Genomic DNA, 27,435 nt, shown 5'->3' with positions numbered 1-27,435 from the left:
ATTACTCCCTTCTTTGCCATCCTGTCTCCGTGATTTTATCTGTTAATGTTTTGTTTTTTTTAATTTGATTTATATGCCTCCCTTCTCCGGAGACTCAGGGCAGCTTACAATGCGTTAAGCAATAGCCTTCATTCTTTTGTATATTTTATACAAAGTCAGCTTATTGCCCCCACAACTCATTTCACCTACCTTAGAAAGGATGGAAGGCTGAGTCAACCTTGAGCCTTGGAGAGATTCAAACCAGCAGAAATTGCAGGCAGCTGTGTTAATAACAGGGTGCACTAAACCACTGTACTATCAAGGCTCTTAGGTCTACTATCAAGGTTTTTATCTGCTATGTTTTTAAAATTGGATGGTTTTTAATGCTTTTCAGTGTTTTTATGTTGTAAGCCACCCAGTGTTGTTGGATACAAGCAGGTTCTGACAGGTTTTGGAGAATCGATAGTGGAAATTTTGAGTAGTTCAGAGAAGCGGCAAATACCACCTCTGGCTGACCCCAGAGTGGGGTGGGAATGGAGATTTTGCAGTATCCTTCCCCCAGGAGTGGGGAGGGAATGGGGATTTTGCAGTATCCTTCCCCTGCCATGCCCATCAACCCACACAACACCCACCAAGCCACATCCACGGAACCGGTAGTAAAAAAATTTGAATTCCACCACTGGATACAAGAAATAAATTTCATAAATAAATGGACTGGTTATGCAGAACTCTAATAAATGATTCATTGATTATACAATTTCAGCGTTGAAGGAACAATCTCCAACTACCCATTTGAGGTCCCCACTGAACACTGATAGAGTGTAATGGTCTGTGATATATTAATAAAGTGAAACCTTTGGGTGTCAAGGCAGCAAGTCATATCCATGTCCATGTTTTTTTTAAAATTTGATTTAATTTGATTTATATGCCGCATTCAGTTCAATTCAGTTCCTTACAACTGCCCACAGAGTTATTATTGGAAAAGTAATATCCAGCATAAAGAACATATGATTTATGTTGTTCGCCACCTGTCTCATCAATTCAACTTTGGGTAGCTAAAGGAATTTAAACACAATCTAAGTATAATGTATATTAAATAAATAAAAACTCCAAAGATTCCCAAGCACACCATTCACTAATAGCATAAACTTGATTGTTCTCCTGACCCCTGTGCCTGGGAAAATACTCAGGTCTGAAAGGTAAGCCGAGTCAGGGCCAGCTGAACCTTGGGTGGGGTGGGGTTTCAGAGGGCAGGTGCAGCTAGAGCAGTGTTTCTCAACCTTGGAAGCTTGAAGATGGGTGGACTTCAACTCCCAGAATCCCCCAGCCAGCGCTGGGGATTCTGGGAGTTGAAGTCCACCCATCTTCAAGCTTCCAAGGTTGAGAAACACTGAGCTAGAGAAAAGGCAAGGTTCTTGATCCCTTTGATTCCTTAATGCGTACAATCTGGAGTATGTCCTCTCCTGACCAATCTAATGAGATGGGTAGAAATTATGCTAAAATAGTGACATGTGCATAATGATGTCATTGAACAAATGCCACCCTTATGGACTTTTGTTCTGACATCTGATGCAAAACAAATGTCATTTTGCTCTGGTTGCAGGCAGATATGAAGTCAGATAAATATGTTTTTATTGCTTTCAAGACTTCATTTCTTGGGAGTGAGGCAGAAGATTTCTTCTTTTGTAATGTATTAGTTCCTTGACTTACAGAACATGAAAACAAAACAAAGTCTACAGCTGGCCGGAGTAGTCAAAAACATGTAGATATGATCCTTTCCTTTCCTTCCCTTCCCTTTCCTTTCCTTTCCTTTCCTTTCCTTTCCTTTCCTTTCCTTTCCTTTCCTTTCCTTTCCTTTCCTTTCCTTTCCTTCCCTTCCCTTCCCTTCCCTTCCCTTCCCTTCCCTACCCTACCCTACCCTACCCTACCCTACCCTACCCTACCCTACCCTACCCTACCTCACCTCAGCTATACCAGAATTCCTATATGGATTACTTTCTTTTCTGAACCTAAGACCAAGATCATTTTTCTTAACCGGACTTTTTTCCTTTCTTTTTTTAAAAAACAAGTCATGGCAATAAGAAAGAGTGCTGAAAGTACTAATCATTCTTAATAATAAATATTGGTGGATGACCAGCAATCATTTCGTATAGGAATCACCAAAGAAGAGGATATTTGTAGCTCAGGGTTGAACTGTGAAGTCCTTGTTCTCTCTGAGCTTTGTTGTTTACAGAGATTTTATTACCCAACTAGGTAACATCATCTGTGTGACTGAATGTGAGATATATAGTAGCTTGTCCTGCCAGTTTTGGGTGTGGCTTTCTCCTTGATAGTTGTTTTCTGTTTTTAACAGTAACAGAGAGCAAACCCTACACTCACCCACACTGATGATACTACCTAGTTGGGCAATGAAATCTCTGTAAACAAACAACAAAGCTCAGAGAGCACCAAGCACTCAACAGAAGTTCCAGAGTCTGAACAAAATGTACATGTGAAGAAATGAATCCAAAGGACATTCATGACATTGGCTACTTCTCTGTACAAGATCAATATTGCAGCAACGAGCTTTCCTGTTATATCCAGTTTTTTTTTCTTTTAATTATAGCTCCCATCATTTCCACCCAGCATAATCAATAGTCAGAAGTGATCAAGTGGCACCATATGGGGATGCTTATGTTACATTACTTGATGCAACTAAAGATAGTTATTTTTTTCCACCAAGCATCTGTCCCCTGTTTTTATGATAATATAGAAGCATTTCTTCTCTAGGTGTGCTGGGGCTTCCAATCGAAGGGCTGCTTTGGAGAGACGGATGAACAACAAATTGCAGTCAGCCTCTGAAAGTGAAAATGAGAACGCCATGATCGATCATCTGGACTCCCAGTCACCTGAAGCAGAGCCTGCTGGCACTGGGATAGCATCAGTGGAGCAGAACATGACATCCGCGACAGTTTCGGTGTGGACAGATGAGTCTGGAGTTGATAACCCTGCTTTTGAGGAGAACATAGGAACGGAGAGTGAGTTTTGTTCTTCTTTTAGTCTTCGGTTTAATCGGTGCACTTTAAAGCAGGGGTCTCCAACCTTGGCAACTTTAAGACTTGAAAAACTCTGGGAATTGAAGTCCACAAGTCATAAAGTTGCCAAGGTTGGAGACCCCTGCTTTAAACGGTAAACATTGAGAAATCTCAAAATCAGATTTTATTCCGTCCTGCAAGCAAATAACCCATTTTTCCTACATTATGTATGTATGCATATGTATGTATATATGCATATATATATGTAACTTATATGCTGCCCATCTCGCCTAGAGGTGACTCTAGGCAACTTACAATCAATATAAACAACAAGATAGAACATTACAACAACTAAAACAGTATTATTTAAACATTTGTTTACAGAAACCTTGAGAATTAATTAGAGCTACACAGAATAAATGCTTGTGTTAAAAATAATCAGGAGGTGGATTTTTTTTTTTAAGTCTTATTTAGCTTCAACTTTCTTGTTACAGTCTGTTGAATGATTGTGACAACTGCCAAGCATTAACTTTTGATCTGCAAAACTGGGAGGTAACAATTTGCTCAGAATCAGGATCTGGAGAGCTCTATGCCTATGTTGGCGTTTATACCTATATTTTATAAAATGAAAAGCATTTAGGCCAATGACGTGCTGTATATGTACAACATCAGTTTTATCTATTGTGTTGTTTATAGATTCTTATAAGAATATGTATATAGATTCTTATATAGGCTCTGATATCACTTTAAGTGGGTGGCCATTTCAAATTTAAATTTGCCTGAAGCCGAATAATATGAATTTTCCTTTGGCTTTCACATACATCTTTATGTGAAACAATTTTCTAAAACTCCATCATAATTATCCCACATAACCTTATGAAACATTCTCCCTTCCCCTGGGAAGTGAGTTTAATTCTATCCCTTATTTCTAAATGTCCCTCAAGATTTGGCTACGTCATCAAGCTTGGGATTCTCAGGGGACTGTTTGAAGTCGCTCCATTATTGCTGTTAACATTTAATCTTTCTGTGCCTAATAGCTTTTTAAAATGTTGTAATCGTGACTCTCTCTTTTTTTATATGTTTGTTGTTTTTATATGTTTGTTGTATGCTTCCCAGATGTGAGATGGGCAGCCATATAAATTGGATATACAAACAAATAAATGAATAAAAATTGGAGATGCATGATCTTCAGCACAAGCTGCTGTATGGCAGTCTGAAAATCACTGGCTGACCACGTAGCTCTTGCTGGACTGCTTTGGGCTTTAGCAGTAAAAGTCACATTTCAGGTGTAGAGATGGGAAGGCCTGGGGGAGAAAAACTGGAAAAATGGGGTGGGGGCAGGGTTTTTCTGTTTCTTTGTTTGTCTGTCTGTCTGTTTGTTTGTTTGTTTGTTTGTTTGTTTGTTTGTTTGTTTAAACTTGTTTTTTCCCCAATTTTTCCAGGGGTTTTTCCAGGCCTTCCCATCTCTGTTTAGGTGTCCCCACATTAAAAGGTAAAGGTAAAGGTTCCCTTTGCACATATGTGCTAGTCATTCCCAACTCTAGGGGGCAGTGCTCATCTCCGTTTCAAAGCCGAAGAGCCAGCGCTGTCTGACAATGTCTCCATGGTCATGTGGCCAGCATGACTAAATGCCAAAGACACATGGAACGCTGTTACCTTCCCACCAAAAGTGGTCCCTATTTTTCTACTTGCATTTTTTTACGTGCTTTCGAACTGCTCGGTTGGCAGAAGCTGGGACAAGTAACGGGAGCTCACCCTGTTACTCAGCACTAGGGATTCGAACTGCTGAATTGCCGACCTTTCGACTGACAAGCTCAGCATCTTAGCCACTGAACCACCGAATGCCCTAATGTCCCCACATTAGCCACCTACTATCAATTTGACTTTGGTCAAAAAGTCCTGCAGGCTTGGTTTTAATTTGTTTTACTTATTGACATATCAGGTGTCTTTTTATTTTGTTGCATTTATTTTATTTTGTCTAGCAACATATTGCATTGAAAAAAATGTATTTATATGTACATATTGACTTCTTTCCCAACTGGGCAGCAATCCATCAGCCATCAAGTTTACCGGAAGGTGAGATCACCACCATTGAAATTCATCGGTCCAATCCTTATATTGAATTGGGAATTAGCATAGTGGGTGGCAATGAAACACCTTTGATCAACATTGTTATTCAAGAGGTTTATCGTGACGGGATCATTGCCAGAGATGGAAGGCTCCTTGCTGGAGATCAAATACTGCAGGTACATATCCGATTATATATTCTTCTCAACTCTGGAGTGTCTAGATTGTGCAGCTATATATTAGATGATGAGTAAGCAAGAAAGATTAATGATTTCCTGGCACATTTTTGGAATTCTCTGTTTGGGATAAAAGTTAATGTAGCAGCTAATGGCCAGAACGTGCCATAATTCAAGCAAAGTAAAATAAGTAGCTTATTTTTCAGTAGCTACTATATATTCCTGTTTCATGTTTTTTTATATCTATTTTTTATTTTTCAACCAAAAAAAAAATAGGGAAATCAAGCTGATTGTTTATTCCTTCTTTTGTGAGTGATATGAAATACTTCCATTGCCTATAAGACCTCTGTATGATACATTGGAAAATATAGCAATGTCGTTTTTAGCAGACCAATAGAAATTACAGCTGTTGATTTCTGAAGCTCTCTGCTTCCAACCCCCTGTTTACAAACCATTTTCATGTCTTCCTTTTTTCATAAAAATGCTAAGAGATTCGGATGAAATTAAGATTTGAGTTTTGATCTGCTTTTGTGGATGTTCGTGCCTTCTCAAATTAGAACTAGGTCTTGCATTGTATATGTGGAAGGAGGGCTGATGCAGGATGGAAAATTTTATTGGAGTTTTAGGAAATCAATGATGGAAGTTTACAATTATCAGTTCCTCAGGTTGATAATCTATTGGAAGGATCAATTCAAGCCCAGTCTTGCTGTATTGTTCCTTCTTTTTCCTTCCCCAGAGAATTTATCTTGAGCACAATAAGGCAGAGACAATTTTATAGGCTGCAAAGAAGGACACAGAGATTGTCATCCTGAATGTCACCATTGTACAGAACATTTTCTCCCACCAAACTGAGATAATAGAATAGAACATAACAGAGTTGGAAGGGACCTTGGAGGTCTTCTAGTCCAACCCCCTGCTCAGGCAGGAAACCCTATACCATTTCAGGCAAATGGTTGTCCAATCTCTTCTTAAATACTTCCAATGTTGGAGCTTTCACAACTTCTGGAGGCAAGTCATTCTGCTGATTAATTGTTCTAACTGTCAGGAAATTTCTTCTTAGTTCTAGGTTGTTTCTCTCCTTGATTAGTTTCCATCCATAGCTTCTTGTTCTGCCCTCAGGTGCTTTGGAGAATACTTTGACTCCCTCTTCTTTGTGGCAGCCCCTGAGATATTGGAACCCTGCTATCATGTCTTCCCTAGTCCTTTTTTTCATTAAACTAGACATACCCAGTTCCAGCAACCATTATGTTTTAGCCTCCAGTCCCCTAATCATCTTTGTTGCTTTTCTTTGCACTCTTTCTAGAGATGTTGTGTCAGAGATGGTTGCACTCTACTGCTTCTCTTGTCCTCTTGCTTCCTTTGAATTTAGAGGATGATCCTCACACTGAATTTTTTAAAAGAGAACTAGACAGGATCATGGAAGATAAGACAGTCACTGGCTGCTGAACTATAGACTGTACACCCTAAATACTGGTTGTTGGAAAGCACCAATGAAAAGGGCCATCACCCTCCAGTCTAATCTCGTGAGCTTCCCAAATATATACAGTTGGTACCAACAGAAGAGAAGTTGGCCAGTTGGCCATTGCATGACACAGAGTATTTATCTCGGTATGATTACAGCCTGATCCATCCAGACTTTCCTTATATTCTTATGCCTAGCGAAGATTTTAACAAATTTGTTCAAAGATGACTGGCAGTCCTTTTAACAATTCAAATACTCAAAAAGAATTGATAGTTTGAGGGATAAATAATAGGATGTTTATGTTTTCCTACCATGTTTCCCCAAAAATAAGACCCTGTCTGATATTTTTTTGAACCCCGAAATAAGCTCTTGGCCTTATTTTTGGGGAGGTCTTATTATTTTGGGGGCGCATAGAGCAAGATGGGGCTCTTCTTGCTGTTTTACCTGATTTCCAGCTCTGCATTTAAATATTTTTGGGGAGGACTTATTTCGGGGGGGAAAGCTTATTTTAGCCTATGCGCTCAAAAGCCCAATTGGGCTTATTATCAGGGGATGTCTTATTTTTGGGGAAACAGGGTAATTAGGTCTTTTGAATGTTGTCTAAAGATGCCTGCTTAGAATAGGAAAAGAGTTAGGATGTTACCAAAGTATCATTCAATTTAAAGTGTGTATCCAAGGTATTTATTCTGATTTGATGAGAACGCTTGTGTGAGAGAAGTAGTATACAAATAAAACATTGAAAAAGATACTGGATTCCCTTTTCTGCTTGCTAAGCTTACCTTAGCCTGCATAACATCATTCCAATACATCCCTGAAGTCAATAATTGTGCATAGGTTTAGTCTATTGTAGCTAATTAGAGCCTGAAGACAAGAGCTACAGTGCCAAAATAAGGCAAGAAAGAATTCCAAAGTTGCTTTCTAAAATCACTTGGGCTTTCTGAATAGACCTTCTTTCTATGTTTATTGTGTCTCTTAAATTCCCTTTCTCTATGTTATGTTGCACAAATATTACCAATATCAATGAACTATCATTATTTTGCTTTGGTAAACTCTGTTCCTTCATTTCCCTTTAAAGTTTAAATAAAAGCTCATCAATATGCAATTGAGAAGGATTTTGCAGAATTTTCCCCAAATTTCAGTTCTCTGAGAATATATGCTCTCTACTGGCAGGAAACGTGAGAAATGGAGACTTTGTCACAAAGTTTAATTAACAAGCCTTGGGAATACTGAAGCATATTGCGAGTTAAAAGAGAGAAAAAGAGATTAAAAGAGAAAGAAGTAGAATATATTTTTTACACCTTTACTAATACTCAAAAATGTGGCAAATAGCTATTTCACACAGAATGTGAAAAGGAAACAGTTGTTTGAGTCTCAGTGATCAACACATTTAGCAGTTTAGATTTTGGATTGGTCTTTTTCATCCTATTAAGTGATACTACAGCTTTTTTCTTTCTGCTGTTTCAGGCTTTTTCCTTCAGGGTTCTTCTTTATTTTCCTTCCTCATCAGGTGGCACAAGCTCCCCCCAATCCGATGTAACTGGGGAATTGTAGTGCACTATCTCTGGAAGGCACCAAGTTGAGGAAGGCTGATAAGGATAGAATAAATTCATTACACAGAGTGTACCAGTATACCATTAGCATTCCTGGCTATCAGTAATGGTGAAAGCAGACTAATATAGGTAAATATATAGATGTTTTCAAAAGATCTACCTAGGTACAAAAGGAAAAAAAAATGTTCCCCCAAAGGTTATTCTTGAAATTGCCAAGAATCTTTGTGAAAAACGTTCAGTACATTTAGCTTTGATCTTACAAAAGTGCGAATTCTGTATATTAATAGCTCACTCATTCTCTGAATGCTTAACCTTATGCACCCATAAGAGCATCTTTCATGCAGAAAAGATGGTGGGAAAACTTCCAGAAATGCAAAAACCCTTGACCTAAATGTAGTCATGATGATTATTGCAGGAACAGACAGAGAAACTGGGAAATGGGAGCCAAAAAAGGGTATAGAAATAAACGGCATCTCCTGGAAACAGATGCCCGTCTGGAACATTGAACGGGGGCAAATTGTCACAGGCCTGACGTATCTTTTCTGCTTCTTTGCTTTCAGGTGAATAACTTTGACATCAGTAACGTGTCTCACAACCATGCCAGGGCCATCCTTTCCCAGCCCTGTACATCGCTGCATCTCACTGTCCTCCGAGAGAGACGATTCGTAAGCCGAACACACAATCATAGTGATAGCCCTCCCCAGCGAGAGGATAGCTTCCATCTGACCTTACACAAGCGAGACTCAAGCGAACAGCTTGGCATTAAGCTGGTGCGCAGAACAGATGAGCCAGGAGTATTTATTCTTGACCTGCTGGAAGGGGGGCTGGCTGCTCAGGATGGCCGACTCTGTAGCAACGACAAGGTGTTGGCTATCAATGGGCATGACCTGAAGCATGGCACACCTGAACTGGCTGCTCATATTATCCAGGTAAAGTCCTGTGGCTGGGGATTCACTTCTCTTTTGCGTACTGTGATTTTACCAAGCTGGCCCGGGGTGGCTGGGAATGATGGGGCTTCTTGCCTTAATACACCTGCCAGTTGTTAGATTAAGGAAGGCCAGCCATTTAAAAGTCAAGGATGTTGATGCCCCAAATTGCATTCAAACAGAACCTTACTAACAAACACATAAATTGATAAACACTGTATACTGGATGATTATTAGAGAGACCTACAATAATTTAGTAGGGATGTGGTGGCTCAGTGGCTAAGACGCTGAGCTTGTCGATCAAAAGGTCAGCAGTTCGAATCCCTAGTGCTGCATAACTGGGTGAGCTCCCGTTACTTGTCCCAGCTTCTGCCAACCTAGCAGTTCGAAAGCACGTAAAAAATGCAAATAGAAAAACGGGGACCACCTTTGGTGGGAAGGTAACAGCTTTCTGTGCGCCTTTGGTGTTTAGTCATGCTGGCCACATGACCACGGAGATGTCTTCAGACAGCGCTGGCTTTTCGGCTTTGAACTGGAGATGAGCACCGCCCCCTAGAGTTGGGAACGACTAGCACATATGTGCAAGGGGAACCTTTACCTTTACTTTACAATAATTTAAATAGGGTTGTGTAGCATTGCAGATTCAGAGGAGGAAAGCTGTGTCAGAAGGCACATGGTATGTAGCACCTGCCAGCAACTCCTTAAAGTTGTGTTTTCCCAGGATTCTGCCCAGGAAAAGAGCTGCCTTTTTTTTTCTTTTGAAACCAAAGCACTGCACTGCACGATCCTATTAATTATATATTATATAATTAATTAATTGCTATATTAATTATATAGCTTTTTTTTTTCAAACCTTTCTCCCCTTTTTTCCCCCACAAGCTGGTTTCCATGGTAAAGTTGGGAAGTTTCCTGTAGGTCCCTTGAGACTAGTCATGAAACAGTATCCTGGTACACCCTTGGCTTCTTCTGCACAGCCATTGGGATTTAGATTCAGTGGACTAGCCAATTTTACTTGATTTTTTTCCTTTTCTCTCTAATCCAACTTTTGAGATAGCAATCAGCAACGGCTGAGCTGATGATAGTGAAACCAGGTGCTGGCAAACTGACTGAACTAGTCAGTGGTGAAATCCAATTTTTTTTAATACCAGTTCTCCGAACTGCTCAAAATTTCCACTACCGGTTCTCCAGAACCTGCTGGATTTCAACCCTGACATAGACTCACACACACACACACACACTGGTCACATGACTGCGTTTCAATGCTTGGCAACCAGCTCATCTTTACAGCCAGTTCAGCATTCCACAGTCATGTGAACCATGATTCACAATGTTTTTTTTGCTGGCTTCTGGCGTTTTTATTTTGTTTCCAGCAAAAAAAAAAAAAATCCCATAAAAATACATTGATTCGCTAAACGACCATAGCATTCACTTAACAACTGGTCCAGAAAAAGTTGTAAAATTGTATCCAGTCATGTGGGGGCCTCAATTTACAACATCATGATTGACAAAGGAAATTCTGGGCTCCACTATGGTCATAAATCGAGGACTACCTGATTTTCTATTCAGGAACCAGCCATGAAGACTATATTGTACATATGAAGGAAATCGACACTTTTCCTGAGGACCTAATACTGGTCAGACTCTGTTTTCTCCACATAATAAAACAATCCACATTCTGGCATGACAGAGGACTAGTTCCAGGGGTGAAATCCAGGAGGTTCTGACAGGTTCTGGAGAACTGGTAGCGGAAATTTTGAGCAGTTCGGAGAACTGGTAGCGGAATTTTGAGTAGTTCAGAGAATTGGCAAATACCACCTCTGGCTAGCCCCAGAGTAGGGTGGGAATGGGGATTTTGCAATATCCTTCCCCTGGAGTGGGGTGGGAATGGGGATTTTGCAGTATCCTTTCCCTGGAGTGGGATGGGAATGGGGATTTTGCAGTAGCCTTCCCCTGCTATGCCCACCAAGCCATGCCCACAGAACTGGCAAATACCACCTCTGGCTGGCCCCAGAGTGGGGTGGGAATGCAGGTTTTGCAATATCCTTCCCTGTTCTGCCCCAGCTACGGATCCCAAAGAACGCAGCACACACAAAGTCTGTACAAAACTTAATTTACTAAAATAACTCAGTCTTTCTCAAACAAAGGCCGTTAATAAATTTTCTTAACAGCCTACAAGAAACCAAAGATAAAGTAATCACAATCTTACTATGGTTGGCAGAAAGCCCAGAAGCAATTTTGCAGAGAATCCAGAAGCGAAGGAGAGTGAACTAAAGTTGTTCCCTACAAATTGCTTCAGTCAGCATTCCTCCTTAAATAGACTAAGGGAGTGGCCAATTAGCCCTAAGCTTTACTCTCGAAGAGATCTGCTCCTGAGGAGCCACTCCTGCCTTTTGGCAGCTCTGCGCACCCGTACATCGAGAAGAGGCTCCTCCTCTTTATCCTCTTCACTTAAAGGAGCTTTTGGAGCTTCTGAAGGCCCTGGCTTAATCCCTGCCTCTGGCACCACATCTTCTCTAGCCTCCTCATTGTCCGACTCGAGTGCCAGCTTCACAGGCTGCTGGGGCAGCACCACACCAGCCTCCTTGTTGTCAGAATCAGCTATAATCTGCACAGGCCACTGACGGGCCACAACATTCCTCCAGGAGTGGGGAGGGAATGGGGATTTTGCAGTATCCTTCCCCTGCCACACCCACTAAGCCGTGCAACGCCCACCAAGCCACGCCCACAGAACCGATAGTAAAAAAATTTGGATTTCACCACTGGTGTATGTGTGTTGTGTGTGTGTGTGTCTGCACAGCCAATGGAATTCCAGAACTGAGTCCTAAATGGCTTTTGGTGGTTTTGTTGTAACTTCAAACAGTCACTAAGCAACCTGTCGTTAAGCGAAGACTGCCTATACTTTGACTATTCTTTGCTCTCAGAGGTAGCCAATGTTTATGCTCCAATCCTCCATTCATGTTTCATGTGAATCTGCAGGCCAGTGGCGAGAGGGTGAACCTAACCATTTCCAGGCCTACGAAGTCCCAAATTGTAAGCATTCTTAGAGACGGAGGAACCCATCTCACCAGTCATCATCAATCCTATCAGCTATATCACAGCAACAGGCCAAGCCCACATAAGGTAAGTTTGTGAATGGACAAGATATTTAAATTTATATTCTAATGTAAATTTACCTCTGTGTTTCCTAAACAAATAAATGAATTGAAATGCATTCAGTGCATTTCAGTGTTCATATTTTTACAGAATTTTTAATATGCTTTTCCAGTTAACTAGGTACTGAAATCCATATGGGAGGGAATATCCACACAAAATTTAATGTATTAATGAAAATCATATATATAAAGAGTAATGTATTAGGGAACTGGGTTTTTTTTTAATGCAGTTATTAAGCAAACCAGCATATTAAAATAGGTGTACTAAAGGAAAATGCATATTCAGACATGAAATTTTTTTTATCTGTACTCTTTTTAAGAAATTGCAAACTAAAATGGAATGAAGCCAAAATTGGGAAATTAAGAAAAAAATGAAAACACAGGAGTTACCCCTTATCTCTACAATATTGATTGCTGAAAGAATGACTTTGTCCATATATTTTTGTTAAGATTAAACGTATTGTATGATTAGATGCCTAGGAAGCTGGAAAAATGCACCCTCTACTGGATAGCATAGCTATTCCCACAGGCATCTTTGTGATTAAAAATATTGTCCTCTAAATATGGGTAGGCACTTAAAATATCCCAGCAGAATAGACAGGAATGTGCCACCTCCTACATTCAGATCCGAAAGGATGTGAGCCTAGGTACCACCTCTAAATACTCATATGTCTTCTCCCCACCCCCCCAAATTGGATATATTGTATTGTTATGTAATCCAAACAGCAAGAGGAGGAGGAGGAGGAGGAGGAGGAGGAGGAGGACGGGAAGGGGAAGAGGAAGAGGAAGAGGAAGAGGAAGAAGAAGAATTTTAGATCATAGATTAGGGAGAGCATTAATATTTTGTGTTTGTGAAGGTTTGTGGAGGGGCACTTAAGTTCCTGAATCTTTGGAGGGGGGAAAATGATAGTGTCTTTTAAATGACTATATGAGGCTTTTTAAATGAAACATATTTATTTATTTATTTATTGGTTCGATTTATATGCTGCCCTTCTCCGGAGACTCAGGGCAGCTTACAATGCGTTAAACAATAGCCTTCATACTTTTGTATATACCTGCTTAGTAGGGCTTTCGCCCTCCCCTAAGCGGTGTTCTTTTTTATACAAAGTCAGCTTATTGACCCCCCAGGTCCTCATTTTATCTACCTCGAAAGGATGGAAGGCTGAGTCAACCTTGAGCCTGGTGAGATTTGAACTTGCAGTAATTGCAGGCAGCTGGTGTTACTTAACAGCACTTTAGTCTATTGTGCCACCAAGGCTCTGTTGGTATCACTGTGACAGTAATTCACTTGTAAAATGTTTTTTTAAGGAAATCCACTTGCATTGATATACTTAATTTTCAGTTGTGTTGTGAACAACTCTAATATATGCAGTTTTAAAAACTATTATCCTTAATGCATTCCTTTAGGTATGAAATCTTCTGTGAAATATATTTTAAAATGCAGTCTCCCATAGTGCATGTTTTTTGTAAGCATATTTCAATATTTAAAATTGTTGAGCTACAGTTAATGGATGCTGGCAAAGTCTACATGACTATTTGTTCCCCATCGGGATCTGTTTGTGCAGATAATTTGGCTTCCCTCCTTCAGACTTAGCCTAAGTTAAATGTGTGCCTAAACTCTTGTTCTTTTTTTTTTTGTAGGATCTCTCACAATGTGTGACTTGCCAAGAGAAGCATATCACAGTGAAGAAGGAGCCCCATGAGTCCCTTGGCATGACAGTAGCAGGAGGTCGAGGCAGCAAAAGTGGGGAATTGCCAATATTTGTTACAAGTGTACAACCTCATGGCTGTTTGGCAAGAGATGGCAGGATCAAAAGAGGTAAAAGCAAAAGGCAGTATTGAACCAGTCTGTTGGATGGATGGATGGATGGATGGATGGATGGATGGATGGATGGATGGGAAGGGAAGGGAAGGGAAGGGAAGGGAAGGGAAGGAAGGAAGGAAGGAAGGAAGGAAGGAAGGAAGGAAGGAAAGAAAGAAAGAAAGAAAGAAAGAAAGAAAGAAAGAAAGAAAGAAAGAAAGAAAGAAAGAAAGAAAGAAAGAAAGAGAGAGAGAGAGAGAGAGAAGGAAAGAAGGAAAGGACTGCCCCTTTTAGCATACCAGGCTGATTGGAAAATGCTGACATTGAAGCACAGAAAAAACAGACATTATAGTTCTGTCAAGTGTGATGCAAGCTGCCAGGTGTCTTCTGCATCTGTACATATGTGACATCCTGTTGTTAGGTAAAGCACAGAAAATAGCAATTTAGTAGTATTCATTTGCAATTGAATATTGCCTCAACGGGACCTCTTGTTGGTTTTTACCCAGGTGACGTGTTGATGAACATTAATGGCATTGATCTGACCAATCTGAGTCACAGCGAGGCTGTGGCTATGCTCAAAGCCAGCGCTGCTTCCTCGGTCGTTGCTCTGAAGGCTCTAGAGGTCCAGATTGCAGAAGAGCAGCCTCAGGCAAATGATGAACAGCCGAGCACCATCAGTGAGAATGAATATGATGCTAGCTGGTCGCCATCTTGGGTCATGTGGTTAGGACTTCCAAGGTATGAGTAATTTCATCTTCTTTGTTAGCATCTGCATTTTTTTTTTCTGAGCAGGGTTGAAGATTATGCTATTTTCTATACTCAACCTCAGAAGCTCTTTGCAAGTCCTGTGCATGCCATTTTCTTACAGTATAATGTGTTCAAAATAGAAGACATTATTATTATTATTATTTTCATTTGATTTATATGCCGCCCTTCTCCGGAGACTCAGAGCGGCTTACAATGCGTTAAGCAATAGCCTTCATACTTTTGTATATTTATACAAAGTCAGCTTATTGCCCCCACAAACTGGGTCCTCAATTTACCTACCTTAGAAAGGATGGAAGGCTGAGTCAACCTTGAGCCTGGCGAGATTCGAACCTGCAGTAATTGCAGGCAGCTGGTCTTAATAACAGGGTGCTTTAGACCACTATACTACCAAGGTTCAAGACATTATTGTAATTTTTAATAAGGTTTCTATAATATGTGATTTTAGAGCAGTACCTTTTTTTTTTTTAGAGTTTCTCTCAGAATATCAGGATTAACCTATAGTTTCTTGTGAAAACCCAAACCAACAAAACAAGGAAGCAGGACCTGTTTGGTAAAAAGGAGTCCATTTTAAAAAGGAGCTATAAAAGTGATTTGTCATATATTTATTATTTGCTATTTTATGTTTAAAGTGTATCTGCTCCCTTCAAGACCTCAGGTTACTTTTCCCAAGGTTTTCCAAAAACATTCTTGATCTCACAGAACAGGGGTCTCTAACCTTGTCAACTTTAAGCCTGGCGGACTTCAACTCCCAGAATTCCCTAGCCAGCAAAGCAAAGCTGGCTGGGGAATTCTGGGAGTTGAAGTCCACCAGGCTTAAAGTTGACAAGGTTAGAGACCCTTGTCATAGAATATGGATCCATGTTTGGGTATGAGGTTTGGGTATGACTTAATATTTTGCCTCGATATTTAAAAGGTGTGCCGCACTTCAGAGAAAGAAGAGCTTTTGTTTAGAAATTCATCTTACCGAATAATTACTGTTTGAATTATTAAAAATCATTAATTCATTCTATGAATTAGGCAAACCTGAAAGAGTTATTATTATTTGTTAGAGGTCTAACAGATTTGCTTAATAGATTTTACAATTCCTTGCCCTTTTTTTTCCCCACAGCTGCCTACATAGTTACCATGACGTTGTGTTAAGAAGGAGCAATCTAGCCAGCTGGGGATTTAGCATTGTTGGTGGCTATGAGGAAAATCACACAAACCAGCCTTTCTTCATTAAAACAATTGTTATAGGAACACCAGCATATTTTGATGGAAGACTCAAGTAAGGCTTCTTTTTGTTTTTTATCCGTAATTTTAACAAGATAAGGAAGTCGCCAGAGCTCACAGTTGATACTTCAGATTCGTTCTCAAGTCCAGCGTTTCTTAATCTTAGTAGCGTTAAGATGTATGGACTTCAATTTCCCAAATCCTGGGTGTTGGAAGTCCACACTTCTTAAAGTTGCCAGGCTTGAGAAACACTGCTCAAGACAATATGAAATGTGTGTACTTTGTGTGTTAGAAGTAACACTTTGTAAAGTACAGATCCTGATGCACTGAGCAGGGAATTTGACTGACAGGTAGTCTTCTACTTACAACTGGCATTAATGGCTATTCAGAGTTATGATGGACTAAAGTGACATATGACCCATCCTCAGAGTTATGACTCCTGTCCCCTCTTACAGTCACATGATCATAGTTGGGTGGCTGGCAACCCGGTTGCATTTACAACCAATTGTGGGGTTCCGTGGTCATGTGACCATGATTTGGGAACTTTTGTTTTTTTTGCTGTTTTTCAGTAGAAAGGGAAGGACAGACCTGGTGGAATTCCCCAATAGCTTTTTTTTTTTTTTTTTAGAAGGGAATGAACCAGTTCCTCCTTCAAAACTGGCAAGACCATGCCTCATTCCCATCACCAGATCCTAACTGCATGTCATCTTCTGGGGAGGTTAGGTAACTAGGAGGGACAGGAATCCAAGCTTATAATCTGAGAATCATATATACTTTCTGAGAACTAACAGGATCAAATTCCGCCCGGATAACCAAGCCAGACTGAGGCTTATTTACCTTCATGGCACCTGCCTCAAGGCTAGAATCCAACTTTTAGTAGATACTTTAACTCAGGGGTTTCCAACCTTGGCAACTTCAAGAATTGTGGACTTCAACTCCCAGAGTTCCTCAGCCAGCTTTGCTTTGGGAGTTGAAGTCCACAATTCTTAAAGTTGCCAAGGTTGGAGACCCCTGCTTTAACTAACAGATACTTAGTATATTCCTCACAACAGCCTTGCCTGGTGAACTTCTGACTCCAGCTTCCTCAGGAGGATCTGGGTTATTTTCCCAATTTGATATCCTTCAGATGTCTACCACAAACCAAGAATCCATTACCCACCAAATCACCCCATATTCCTCCCCCCGCCCCCCTCCCACTTTTAAATGCTAAACGGAATGTTTTCACTTTTCAGCCTTTCCAGATATTTTCCACAGCTACGCTATTTAGTGAATCAACTTATAACCAGTTCCATTAACTGAAGTGTTCTCAATTAACCCGGCAATAGAAATTAGACATTCAAAATCATTTGAATTCAATTGTTACTTTTTAAAAAATCTGAATTACCAGCATCATCTTCAAAGAGGCATACCCTTCTGTGGTAGAGACAATTAGTGAGAGATAGTACTTGCTGTATTTAACATAAACAAAATCAGGGATGAAATCCAGCAGGTTCTGATCGGTTCTGGAGAACCAGTAGCGGAAAGTTTGAGTAGTTCGGAGAACCGGCAAATACTACGTCTGGCTGGTCCCAGAGTGGGGTGGGAATGGAGATTTTGCAGTATCCTTCCCCTGCCATGCCCACCAAGCCACACCACGCCCACCAAGCCACGCCCACAGAACCGATAGTAAAAAAAATTGGATTTAACCCTTGAACAAAATGCTTTCTTCTTTGAAACAAATGTTTTTTTGCAAATATATATCAGTCAGTTAACACATCCTTTACAACTAGAATGATGTCAAGTTTAGTCTTCCATCACACCTAAACAGAGGCATCTAAGAATTGGTCGTGCAAACTCAGGTCATTTTCTGCAGTGTGTGGGATTGTGCAATTTACTAATCCTCGTTGTTTCTCTCCTTAGATGTGGTGATATGATTGTTGCTGTCAATGGACTTTCAACCATGGGTATGAGCCATTCAGCGCTGGTTCCTATGTTAAAGGAACAGAGAAATAAAGTAACATTGACTGTTATCTGCTGGCCAGGAAGTCTTGTATAACGTGCAAAGAACATATACATTGGTTGAAGCAGCTTTTTTTTTTTTAAATAGCTGGCTCGACTTTTTCAGGCAAAGCTGTGTTTCCCCCCCCCCCCCTTTTCTACTAATGCAGCTGGTAATAAGCTGGGCCAAAAAATTGCTACCTTCATATTTGACAAATGTGTATAAACGGGGTGCGTGGGAAAGGATGATTTTTAACTGTACTGTGTTGTTCTTCCCATCCTAAAAGTAGCCATTTCTATCAAGTTTTGTTTATTATTATTTTGTTGATTTCCCATCATTATGTCATTGCGGTATCCATGTGCATATACTTCAGTTTCTTGGCTGGTTTAAGGAGGTCAGCCTATTCCAACAATTGTAGTGGGGGGCAGGATTGCACCGAGTCTGGGTGCCAACATGCTGGCATGTTAGCTACCTGCTAGGCCAATCTCTGCATTGTTAAACACAAGTGCAAATGTATAACCTGAAGACAGCAGGTTAACAACAAATGACACGAAAGGCCTTCTACATAAGAGGTGGTTATCCTGGGAGGTGCTTCCTATTTAGGTTTTCAGCTTTGCTCACGGAAGGAACACTTGGACCCCCCCTGTTTCAATTGTTAAAATGTGTTGCTGCGTTAAGATTTAATAGTTTAACGTCTACATATTTTTTTCCCCTACATTTCAGTATTCTTCTGTTGATATGAGAGCCTGAGCAATTCTTTGTGCTATGACTGCCATATAGAAGTTGCAGGAAGTAATTCCATGTAGCACATGCTCCATATAATAGTCTTAACCCATAAGAAGGCCCACTGCCCCAAGGTTACAGTTGGTTTTCTATTATCAAATGCATTGGGCAGCAGGGAGTGGTGGAAAGAAAGAAAACGGTTGTCAGCCATTGCCCAACAAAAGTATTTATGGCATTGTAATTATAATGTACCAATTTGTCCCTGGCTACATGTAATCAGCAAGGCCATGTTTCATGTGAAGCATGACGGTAGCTTGTAAGAACCCCGGGTAGCATAAATAGTTGCCCCAAGGCTGAAACTGCAATCAGTATTATTATTTAAGGCATGCACCGATGCATGACCAACCTATGAAAGCAGCATCAGATGCAGAGCGGTGCTTTGCTTATAGGCAGGTATCTTTTGTGATAATTCCAAATCCTGTAATCTGAATAAATTATGAGAACTTGCCATTATGTCTGCATTTTCTGTTTTGCATAATTTATTCCTCCATTAAGTCTTCATTGTGTATTTTGCATTCTCATTGGACAAGGCATGGGGTACAATGGAGCTTCTTGCCACAGGAAGCTTGGCTCACCCATTCCCCGACTTTCAAGAGTCATAAAATAACAGGGCAGGAAGGGATCTTGGAGGTCTTCTAGGCCAGGGGTCTCCAACCTCGGCAACTTTAAGACACAGCAAAGCTGGCTGAGGAACTCTGGGAGTTGAAGTCCACAAGTCTTAAAGTTGCCATGGTTGGAGACCCCTGTTCTAAGCTAACTAGAATGAATAACCAACCATTGTTTGAGAACCTCTAGAGATGGAGCACTCACAACTCCAGGAATCAGGTCATAGTCCTAATTCTTCCTAATTTTAAATTTGGATCTCTTTTGGTGAAGCTTCCAGCTTTTAGTTCTTGTCCTATCCTGTGGCACTACAAGGAATACCCTGTTTCCCCCAAAATAAGACATCCCCTGATAATAAGCCCAATCGGGCTTTTGAGCGCATGGCAAAAAGGCCAAGTGCTTATTTCAGGGTTCAAAAAAATATAAGATAGGGTCTTATTTTTGGGGAAACATGGTACATGTACATCCTCTTCCCTATGTTAGCCCTTCTGGCATTGTAAATTTTTGTGTCTTCCCTTAGCCTTATCTTCTTTAGGATAAACATCCCGCTTTCCTTTTAATTGTTCTTGATAAGATTTAATTGCCAAACCCCTCATCATCTCTTGTTCTTCGCTGCCTTCTTTCCAATTCCTGTACTGTGGCAGCCAATCCCAGATACATTATTCTAGTTGTAATCTGATCAGGCCACCACATGGTAGAACTGTCATTTCCCACAATCTCAAGACTATAGCTCTGTTGACGCAGCCTAAGGTGGCATTGGCTCTTTGGACAGTTGCAGCACATTGTTGGCTCTTATTTAATCTGTGGTCTACTAAGACACTCAGATCCTTCTCACCAATACTACTTTCAAAACAAATACCATCAGTATTGTACTTGCGCATTTGGTTTTTTCCCTCCTTAATTGCAGAACCTTACATTTCTGACCATTGAACCGAATTTCATTGAAAGGGCTCAATATACAAATCAATACCCTTTGAACCTTGAGCTGGTCTTCTGATGTATTGCCAGTCTCTCCTCTCGGCTTTGTGTCATCTGCAAATCTGCTTAGCATCCGCTCTATGGCTTGCCTGAGTCATGTATAACAATGCTGAAGAACTCTAGGTCCAGAATAGAATTCTAAAGTACCCGTTCCCCTTGATCTACTAAGGACCATGAATTGGGTACTATTGTTCAACCAACAGTGAATCCATCTGATAATAGAACCACCCATTCCAGAACAGTTCTAGGTTATGTAAAAGAAAGCCATGGTCAACTTTATCAGACTGGGGAGCATTGAACCAAATATATTTCTTTAATCATAAGGTCTATATTTTTTTTAAAGTAAAAGGTTGTAGTGATAAGTGAAAGTGAAGGTACAGAATGTACATTGACACTTCATGAAGTGTATACAATTGTTAGAGTAGATACAGAATAAATTCTTTCAAAAGAGTGATGCTTTAATGAAAATCTGACACACACACACACACACACACAAAACTTTATTTGCCTATTACAGTTCTTGGAAAATAGGTCTTGCCAGTTCTCTCTTTCACTAAGGAGATTTAATAGCAGAAACCTAGCTAATTAAGGTGTATGTTTTGTAGACTTCATAGTCTCTTTCAAAAGAGCAAAAATTTATGTGCGTCTCAATATTCCTAATCCCTACAAAATGTATTTGAACTTCTTTCCATCCCAACTGTGTTCACTGAGTAGGACCAAAGCCTACTTTTTTTAAAAAAATCAATGAACTGCAATAATTGGATTATTTTTTGAATATTTCATGTGTAAAGGGGGTTGTACCCTTCAATAAAATGTAATGTGGGTATGATAACAGTGCTGGCAACAGTAACAAAAATTAATTGGGGGTGACATTAGTTTGATCTGCAATATTAACATGCATTGATAATTGCTGTCCAAAGTGAATGTTTTGCTATGTAAAAAAAAAATGTTTTTCTAAAAACCATTTTTACACTTTATACTGCAGCTAATTGTAGCTTTCTTGTGTGTCTTATATGCAAAAGCTGAGAAATAATTTAGAAAAGGGAAAAACTATTACTAGGAGTGCTATGTTATAATTTCAGGAAGTCTAAAGAGGAGAAGGAACCCGATACCCATAACTGGGAGAAAGAATGATATTTTCCCTTGTTATTTTGTCTCCTGATAAAAGCCCAGATGCCTTTACCTAAAATGCTGAAACAACCTATGTTGTTTATGGAGTCGTTTCCTTAATTATTTACCTTCTCTGAGCTGAGGACAGCTAGTTTGTTTTATACACAGATTCACACTTCCATTCTACGACAAACCTCTACCGTAGGTAGTTGGACAATATGGACATCCTTTTGTAAAGCACTCAATGTTGGCTTTCAAATGAATCCAGATTTCCTCTGCAAAAGTCATTTGACCTACTTGAAAGTAGTCTTAATTCATAATGGTTAAGTACGTTTAGAATGATCTGTGTATTATAATGCTAGTATTACTTATCTGAGAATGTATTTTACCCTCACATCTATCTAATATGGGCATGCATTTTTCCTGCCTCCCTTCCCTCCCATGTTTGAAACATTCTAATATGAAATAATATGGCATGTCTTTTTGAGTTCTTTGCTCTAAAGAAAGCGGTAAGACTTTGATTTAAAAAAAAAAAAACCAACACAACAAATATGATTTTACTTCTGTCCTGTGCAATGCAAAATCTTATGCTTTCACACTGTAGATCCATACGGTATCGCTGTGTTTAATAATATCCATCAAGGATGGGAATTTATTCAGCCCAGTCAAGAACTGCAGTGAAAATTCCCATTTGTACACAGACCAAAGTCCAAAGAACTTCCTGGAGTTGCATAAGGAATGTTGTATCTTCATGAATTTTTTCTAACTGTCTCTGATGCTATATTGCACCTTGCTTTTGGAATTCTCTGTTTCAAAAGCAATTGATGTGACACATAGGAGGAGGTAACTACAATTGCAAAACTTTTCACATTCTAGTAGGTTATTGCTACTATGTATGTAGCCTTCCATATTTGCTGTAATAAAACGGCCCTCCTTCGTAAAGAATCCCATTGTGAAATCCCTTGAAGATGGGGTACACTTCAGGGTCCAGCAGCCACAGCAGTCAGGATTATGAAGAGAGAAATATTGCTGTGGATAAGAGGATATCACTGTAAAATAGAAAGCTGGCATGATGAGGTTAGTGTTGTACCATCATTATGGACACATTCAAGGTGGAAAGATTGAGGGTTAAGCCTTAATGTCTCTACAATAATAAGCAACTATTTCCCCTTCCTTGAGTGAATGATGGGATATAATTTTTCGGTTTTAACTTTGTAAACAAAGCATTGCATTTTATTGCAAGTTACCCTACAGACTAATGAGGAACATAGTTGTCCTGCATTCAGCACATGCCATTTGAAATTAGGCCATTGCACTGAATGCTCAGGCAAAACTATCATCTCGTGTAGTGGCAAAGAGTACCATAGACTTTGTGCTAGGGTTTTGTACTATCAATTACCATCTCTATTAATAGAAGCTGGTACCAGGTGGATTCTCTTATCCTTGCCTATTTTTTATTTATTTATTTTTATTTTTTGCTGACATGTTATTTCAATTTCCTTATTATTCTCATGTATATCATTGGGTTGGTTCTTTAGTGCCTTCTGTCTTAAACTATACCATACAGTGAATTCCAGTGCTGTGGTATTAACTGAAGGATAAGAGAAAAATAAAAATGAGTTTTCCTTTTGCAGTGGTGTATGGTCTTGACTGTTGTCTTTTATAATGTTCTTCTCTCACTGGTGAGCCAAATCCACTTGCTGTATGGAGCGTTTCACACTAATTACGTCTTTTTCCAAAATGCTTCGGTCAATTTGAGATCCAGCTTTCCACTTTCCTAGTAGCGTACGTGATTTAAATGTATTGAGTTATATGCATTTGGGCAGGGGGAAGGGGTAATAGTTAGGTTTCTTAAGTTTTAATCATCCTTTTTACACACACACACACACACACACACACACACACACACACGGACATGGACATACTAAATCTCAGGATTACTCCCAGTTTGCTAAATCCTTCTCTTGTGCATCAGTGGTGCCGATTTAGCTATAGAAGGATCCAGATAGCATTACATTAATACACATTATGTTAAGAGCTAAATTAAATACAACATGTCTTTACCGGAAAAAAAACCAGAACTGATTTAAAAGTAAGCTCCTTGATCTACCAACTTAGACATTCAGTTCTGAAAGTTGTACAGCTTTGATCACTTCCGTCATTTGCAAAAGTACATGCCTGTTAAGACGTTGTGGGATTTGGAACAGAGATTGTTCGGCACAATTTAAGGGATGTGAAGCTTCCGCATGCTTTGTGCATTACTTTGTGCACTTGATTTCATTAGAAAACAAGAGTGCAGATTTTTAGTATACATCACATGGGTTCGGCATATTTTTCATCCTTATACTGTCATCAACTAAATTTATTTTGCATACCTAGTAAATTGAAAACAGCATATGAAAAATATTCCCCCATCGATTGTGATCCATAGATTGGAAAGATAATGCTTAGAATCAAATCAAATTTAAGATTTATTTATCTTTCCCCACTGCTAAATTGAAACACTGCCTACCTATCAACAGAAAATGAAACAGGCGTGAACATTGCTATCCCCACTGTCGGTTCCTAGCTGCCTCTATTGCAGTGTTTCTCAACCTTGGAAGCTTGAAGATGGGTGGACTTCAACTCCCAGAATCCCCCCAGCCAGCGCTGCTGGCTGGGGGTTTCTGGGAGTTGAAGTCCACCCATCTTCAAGCTACCAAGGTTGAGAAACACTGCTCTATTGTTATTATTATTAGTCATATTTCTATGCCACCCACTCTCCGAGGACTCTGGGCGGCTTACGCCAAAGACAGTATACTAAATAGCATATTGCCCCCAACAATCTGGGTCCTCATTTTACCCACCTCGGAAGGATGGAAGGCTGAGTCAACCTTGAGCCGGTGAGATTTGATCCGCTGATTTGCTGAGCTAGCAGTCAGCTGAAGTAGCTGCAATAGTGCACTCTAACCACTGCACCATCTCGGCTCCTTTTATTGTCTCAGTTTCAGGTCACTGCAGTCCCCCACGTTCCTTCCAAGATCCTGGGTGACAGTGCCTAACAGAGTTTACATACTGTGGGCTGCCCTTGGAGAATACTGGAATAAGGAGGAAAATATCACTTCCCAGTACAGCTAACAATGACTTAAGTCTATCTCACTCAAGGACTGGTAGACAAGATGAAGCCAACATTATGTACACGTGGCACATGGCAGAAAAAAGTTTCAAGGATATGTATGTCGCATGATTACTGCAAGTAGGGGGAAAATATCAATTTAAGGTGATATTTAAATTTAAGGTGATATTTAAGGTGATAATTAGCCTGACTAGGTGGCTCAGTGGCTAAGACACTGAGCTTGTCAGTCAGAAAGGTCGACAGTTCGGTGGTTTGAATCCCTAGTACAGGTCTCCTGCCTGAGCAGGGGGTTGGACTAGATGACCTCCAAAGGTCCCTTCCAACTCTGTTACTGTTAAAGGTTTAGCAGATTTGTGGTCAACTAACAAGGCTTGTAGACCAAACAGGAGGCCCCTGGCATTGCTTTTACTTGGCACTGAAATTCAACTTGAGCCGAGGTGGCGCAGTGGTTAGAGTGCAGTACTGCAGCTGCTTCAGCTGACTGCTAGTTTATCAGATCAGCAGATCAAATCTCACCGGCTCAAGGTTGACTCAGCCTTCCATCCTTCCGAGGTGGGTAAAATGAGGACCCAGATTGCTGGGGGCAATATGCTATTTAGTATACTGTCTTTGGTGTAAGCCGCCCAGAGTCCTCGGAGAGTGGGCGGCATAGAAATATGACAAATAAATAAATAAATAAACTACCTTTCGTGAGTTTAGGAATAGATGCAAGAGAAAAAAGAACAGAAACTTGTTTTTCTCCCTACTACTAGGCAATAACAAGGATTACTGAAAAAAGGAGACAACGGTAAGTAAGAAGTTCATCAATCAAGGCAGGGAGCATGAAGGCCTATAGATGGGCCACTGCGTAAAGTATTTGAAAGCACAGAATGGGGTAATTGCATGCAGGGGTCTCAGCAGAAGGTGGTAAAAAAAATGAAGATAGTATCTGCAATAATGAGATCAAAGCTCTGCGGGTTTTTTAATGTGTGGTGCACATAAAAAACAAATGCACCATCATGGCTGCTATATTGACATTTTAAAATCACCCCCTGCAGATGCTTCTTGATCTGATGAATTCTGACTAAGAGGCCCAAAGAAACAACAGAATATGCAAATATAGTTAACATTAATCTTTACTCCAAATGAATCATGATTAAGATGTTTGCAGATCTAATCACTGTGTGTGGATGAACATAAGACATTGGTTTGAAACACTGGAGACTTAGATCATAGTAAGTGAAGTTCTTTACATTTGAGTTTTACAGAGGCTTTCATAATTATGTCCCTTCTGATTATTCTAGATGAAATTCTGATCATGCCCTTCTAAAAATGCCTCAGATTAAAAGCTTTTACGAACTCTTTAGGCCATGGGCCTGCAATTATAGAAAATGAACTGCATTTTAGCTTTCCATTGAAATTAATAACAGCACTTCTCCAATTGACTCAGTCAGTAGTTAATGGAATAAACTCCATATTTCACTACAATATGGTTTTAAAGCCATTTGAGGTAGGTTCTGTGTTTCAAATGGGATAATAATTCACACAGTACAACCCCTTCTCTGGGGCAGATGTTACAAAATTCAAAACGTGTCCTGATTTTAAGATGTAATGGCTCAATGATAATTAGCTGTATGAATCTGATCTTCCTTGCTCAATATTTCAAAAGAGTTTTTCATGAGGATAATAATGTCTAAATAGAAATAATTCAATAGAAATAAATAAAAGTATAAATGATGAGGTGGTGGATAAACAGGAATCTATCCTTAAACAACTTTCTATTTCATTGTATTTTTCAGCCTCAACGAAAACAGATTTTTCCTAGCTGATACTTTCCACATGTGTTGTTTGGTTTGGTTTTTTTGGTTTTATTTGATTTGTATACCGCCCTACTCCCGAAGGACTCAGGGCGGTGAACAGCCAACAATAAAATACATAAATACACAAAATTTAAAAACCCGATAAAATCAAATTAAACTTTTTGGCCCAGACAAATTAAAATACCCCAATAATTTAAAAACAGATTAAAATTTACATATTTTAAAAAGGGAAGAGATCAGGCCAAGCCCGCTTGATGGAATAAAAAGGTCTTCACAGCACGGCGGAAGGAACGCAGATCCGGGATCCTCCGTATCTCCGGGGGGAGCTCATTCCAGATGGTAGGTGCCCCCACAGAGAAGGCTCTCCCCCTAGGGGCCGCCAGTCGACACTGTTTGGCTGACGGCACCCGGAGGAGTCCCTCTCTATGAGAGCGTACTGGCCGGTGGGAGGCTATTGGTGGTAGTAGGCGGTCCCGTAAATAAATGTTGTACCACAATGCTTAGCTGGGTACCTGCAAATCACCTCAGCTCATTTCCAGTTTTGTTTAATTACAACAAAATAATAATCTCATTTGGATCAGCACAACTGATCCAGGGTAGATAAAGCCTAAACCTTTCCCAATCCCATCCAAAACAACTATTTATTGCCAGCATCTCAAAAAAGGAGTAAAGCACTCTTTTAAAATAATTAAAGTGATGCATCTTTTTTCTTGATTTGTGTGGCTGCTTGTAGAAGACATTACAAAGCACCCATGAAAACATGGATAAAAATAAAGCTGCTTTCATTATTCAAAAAAAAAAAAAAGTGCTTCGGCCACACCTTCATGCACCATAAAACTCCTCCAAGGAAGTAATGAGCTGTGGTGGCATAATGGTTAGAATGCAGTACAGCAGGCTACTTCTGCTGACTGCCGGCTGACTGCAATTTGGCAGTTCAAATCTCACCAGGCTCAAGGTTGACT

General features: G+C 39.9%; 1 protein-coding gene across 2 annotated transcripts in view; it reads left to right on the top strand.

The window, feature by feature from the left end:
- Positions 1-19,316, top strand: part of LNX2 (ligand of numb-protein X 2) — an 84,012-nt gene extending 64,696 nt beyond the window's left edge. For both annotated transcript variants that reach the window (XM_034410738.3, XM_034410748.3), the window contains 8 exons: positions 2,749-2,996; positions 5,040-5,239; positions 8,809-9,177; positions 12,151-12,294; positions 13,968-14,145; positions 14,634-14,865; positions 16,004-16,162; positions 18,007-19,316. In XM_034410738.3, coding sequence (XP_034266629.1) covers positions 2,749-2,996; positions 5,040-5,239; positions 8,809-9,177; positions 12,151-12,294; positions 13,968-14,145; positions 14,634-14,865; positions 16,004-16,162; positions 18,007-18,142 — 1,666 coding nt within the window. In that variant the 3' untranslated portion in view covers positions 18,143-19,316. The remainder of the gene's footprint in view (positions 1-2,748; positions 2,997-5,039; positions 5,240-8,808; positions 9,178-12,150; positions 12,295-13,967; positions 14,146-14,633; positions 14,866-16,003; positions 16,163-18,006) is intronic.
- The last annotated feature ends 8,119 nt before the right edge of the window (positions 19,317-27,435 follow it).

The sequence above is a fragment of the Pantherophis guttatus genome, chromosome 5 (assembly GCF_059756535.1).
Source record: "Pantherophis guttatus breed Tessera chromosome 5, ASM5975653v1, whole genome shotgun sequence".
Taxonomy (NCBI): domain Eukaryota; kingdom Metazoa; phylum Chordata; class Lepidosauria; order Squamata; family Colubridae; genus Pantherophis; species Pantherophis guttatus.
This window is presented reverse-complemented; position numbering and strand designations above follow the sequence as displayed.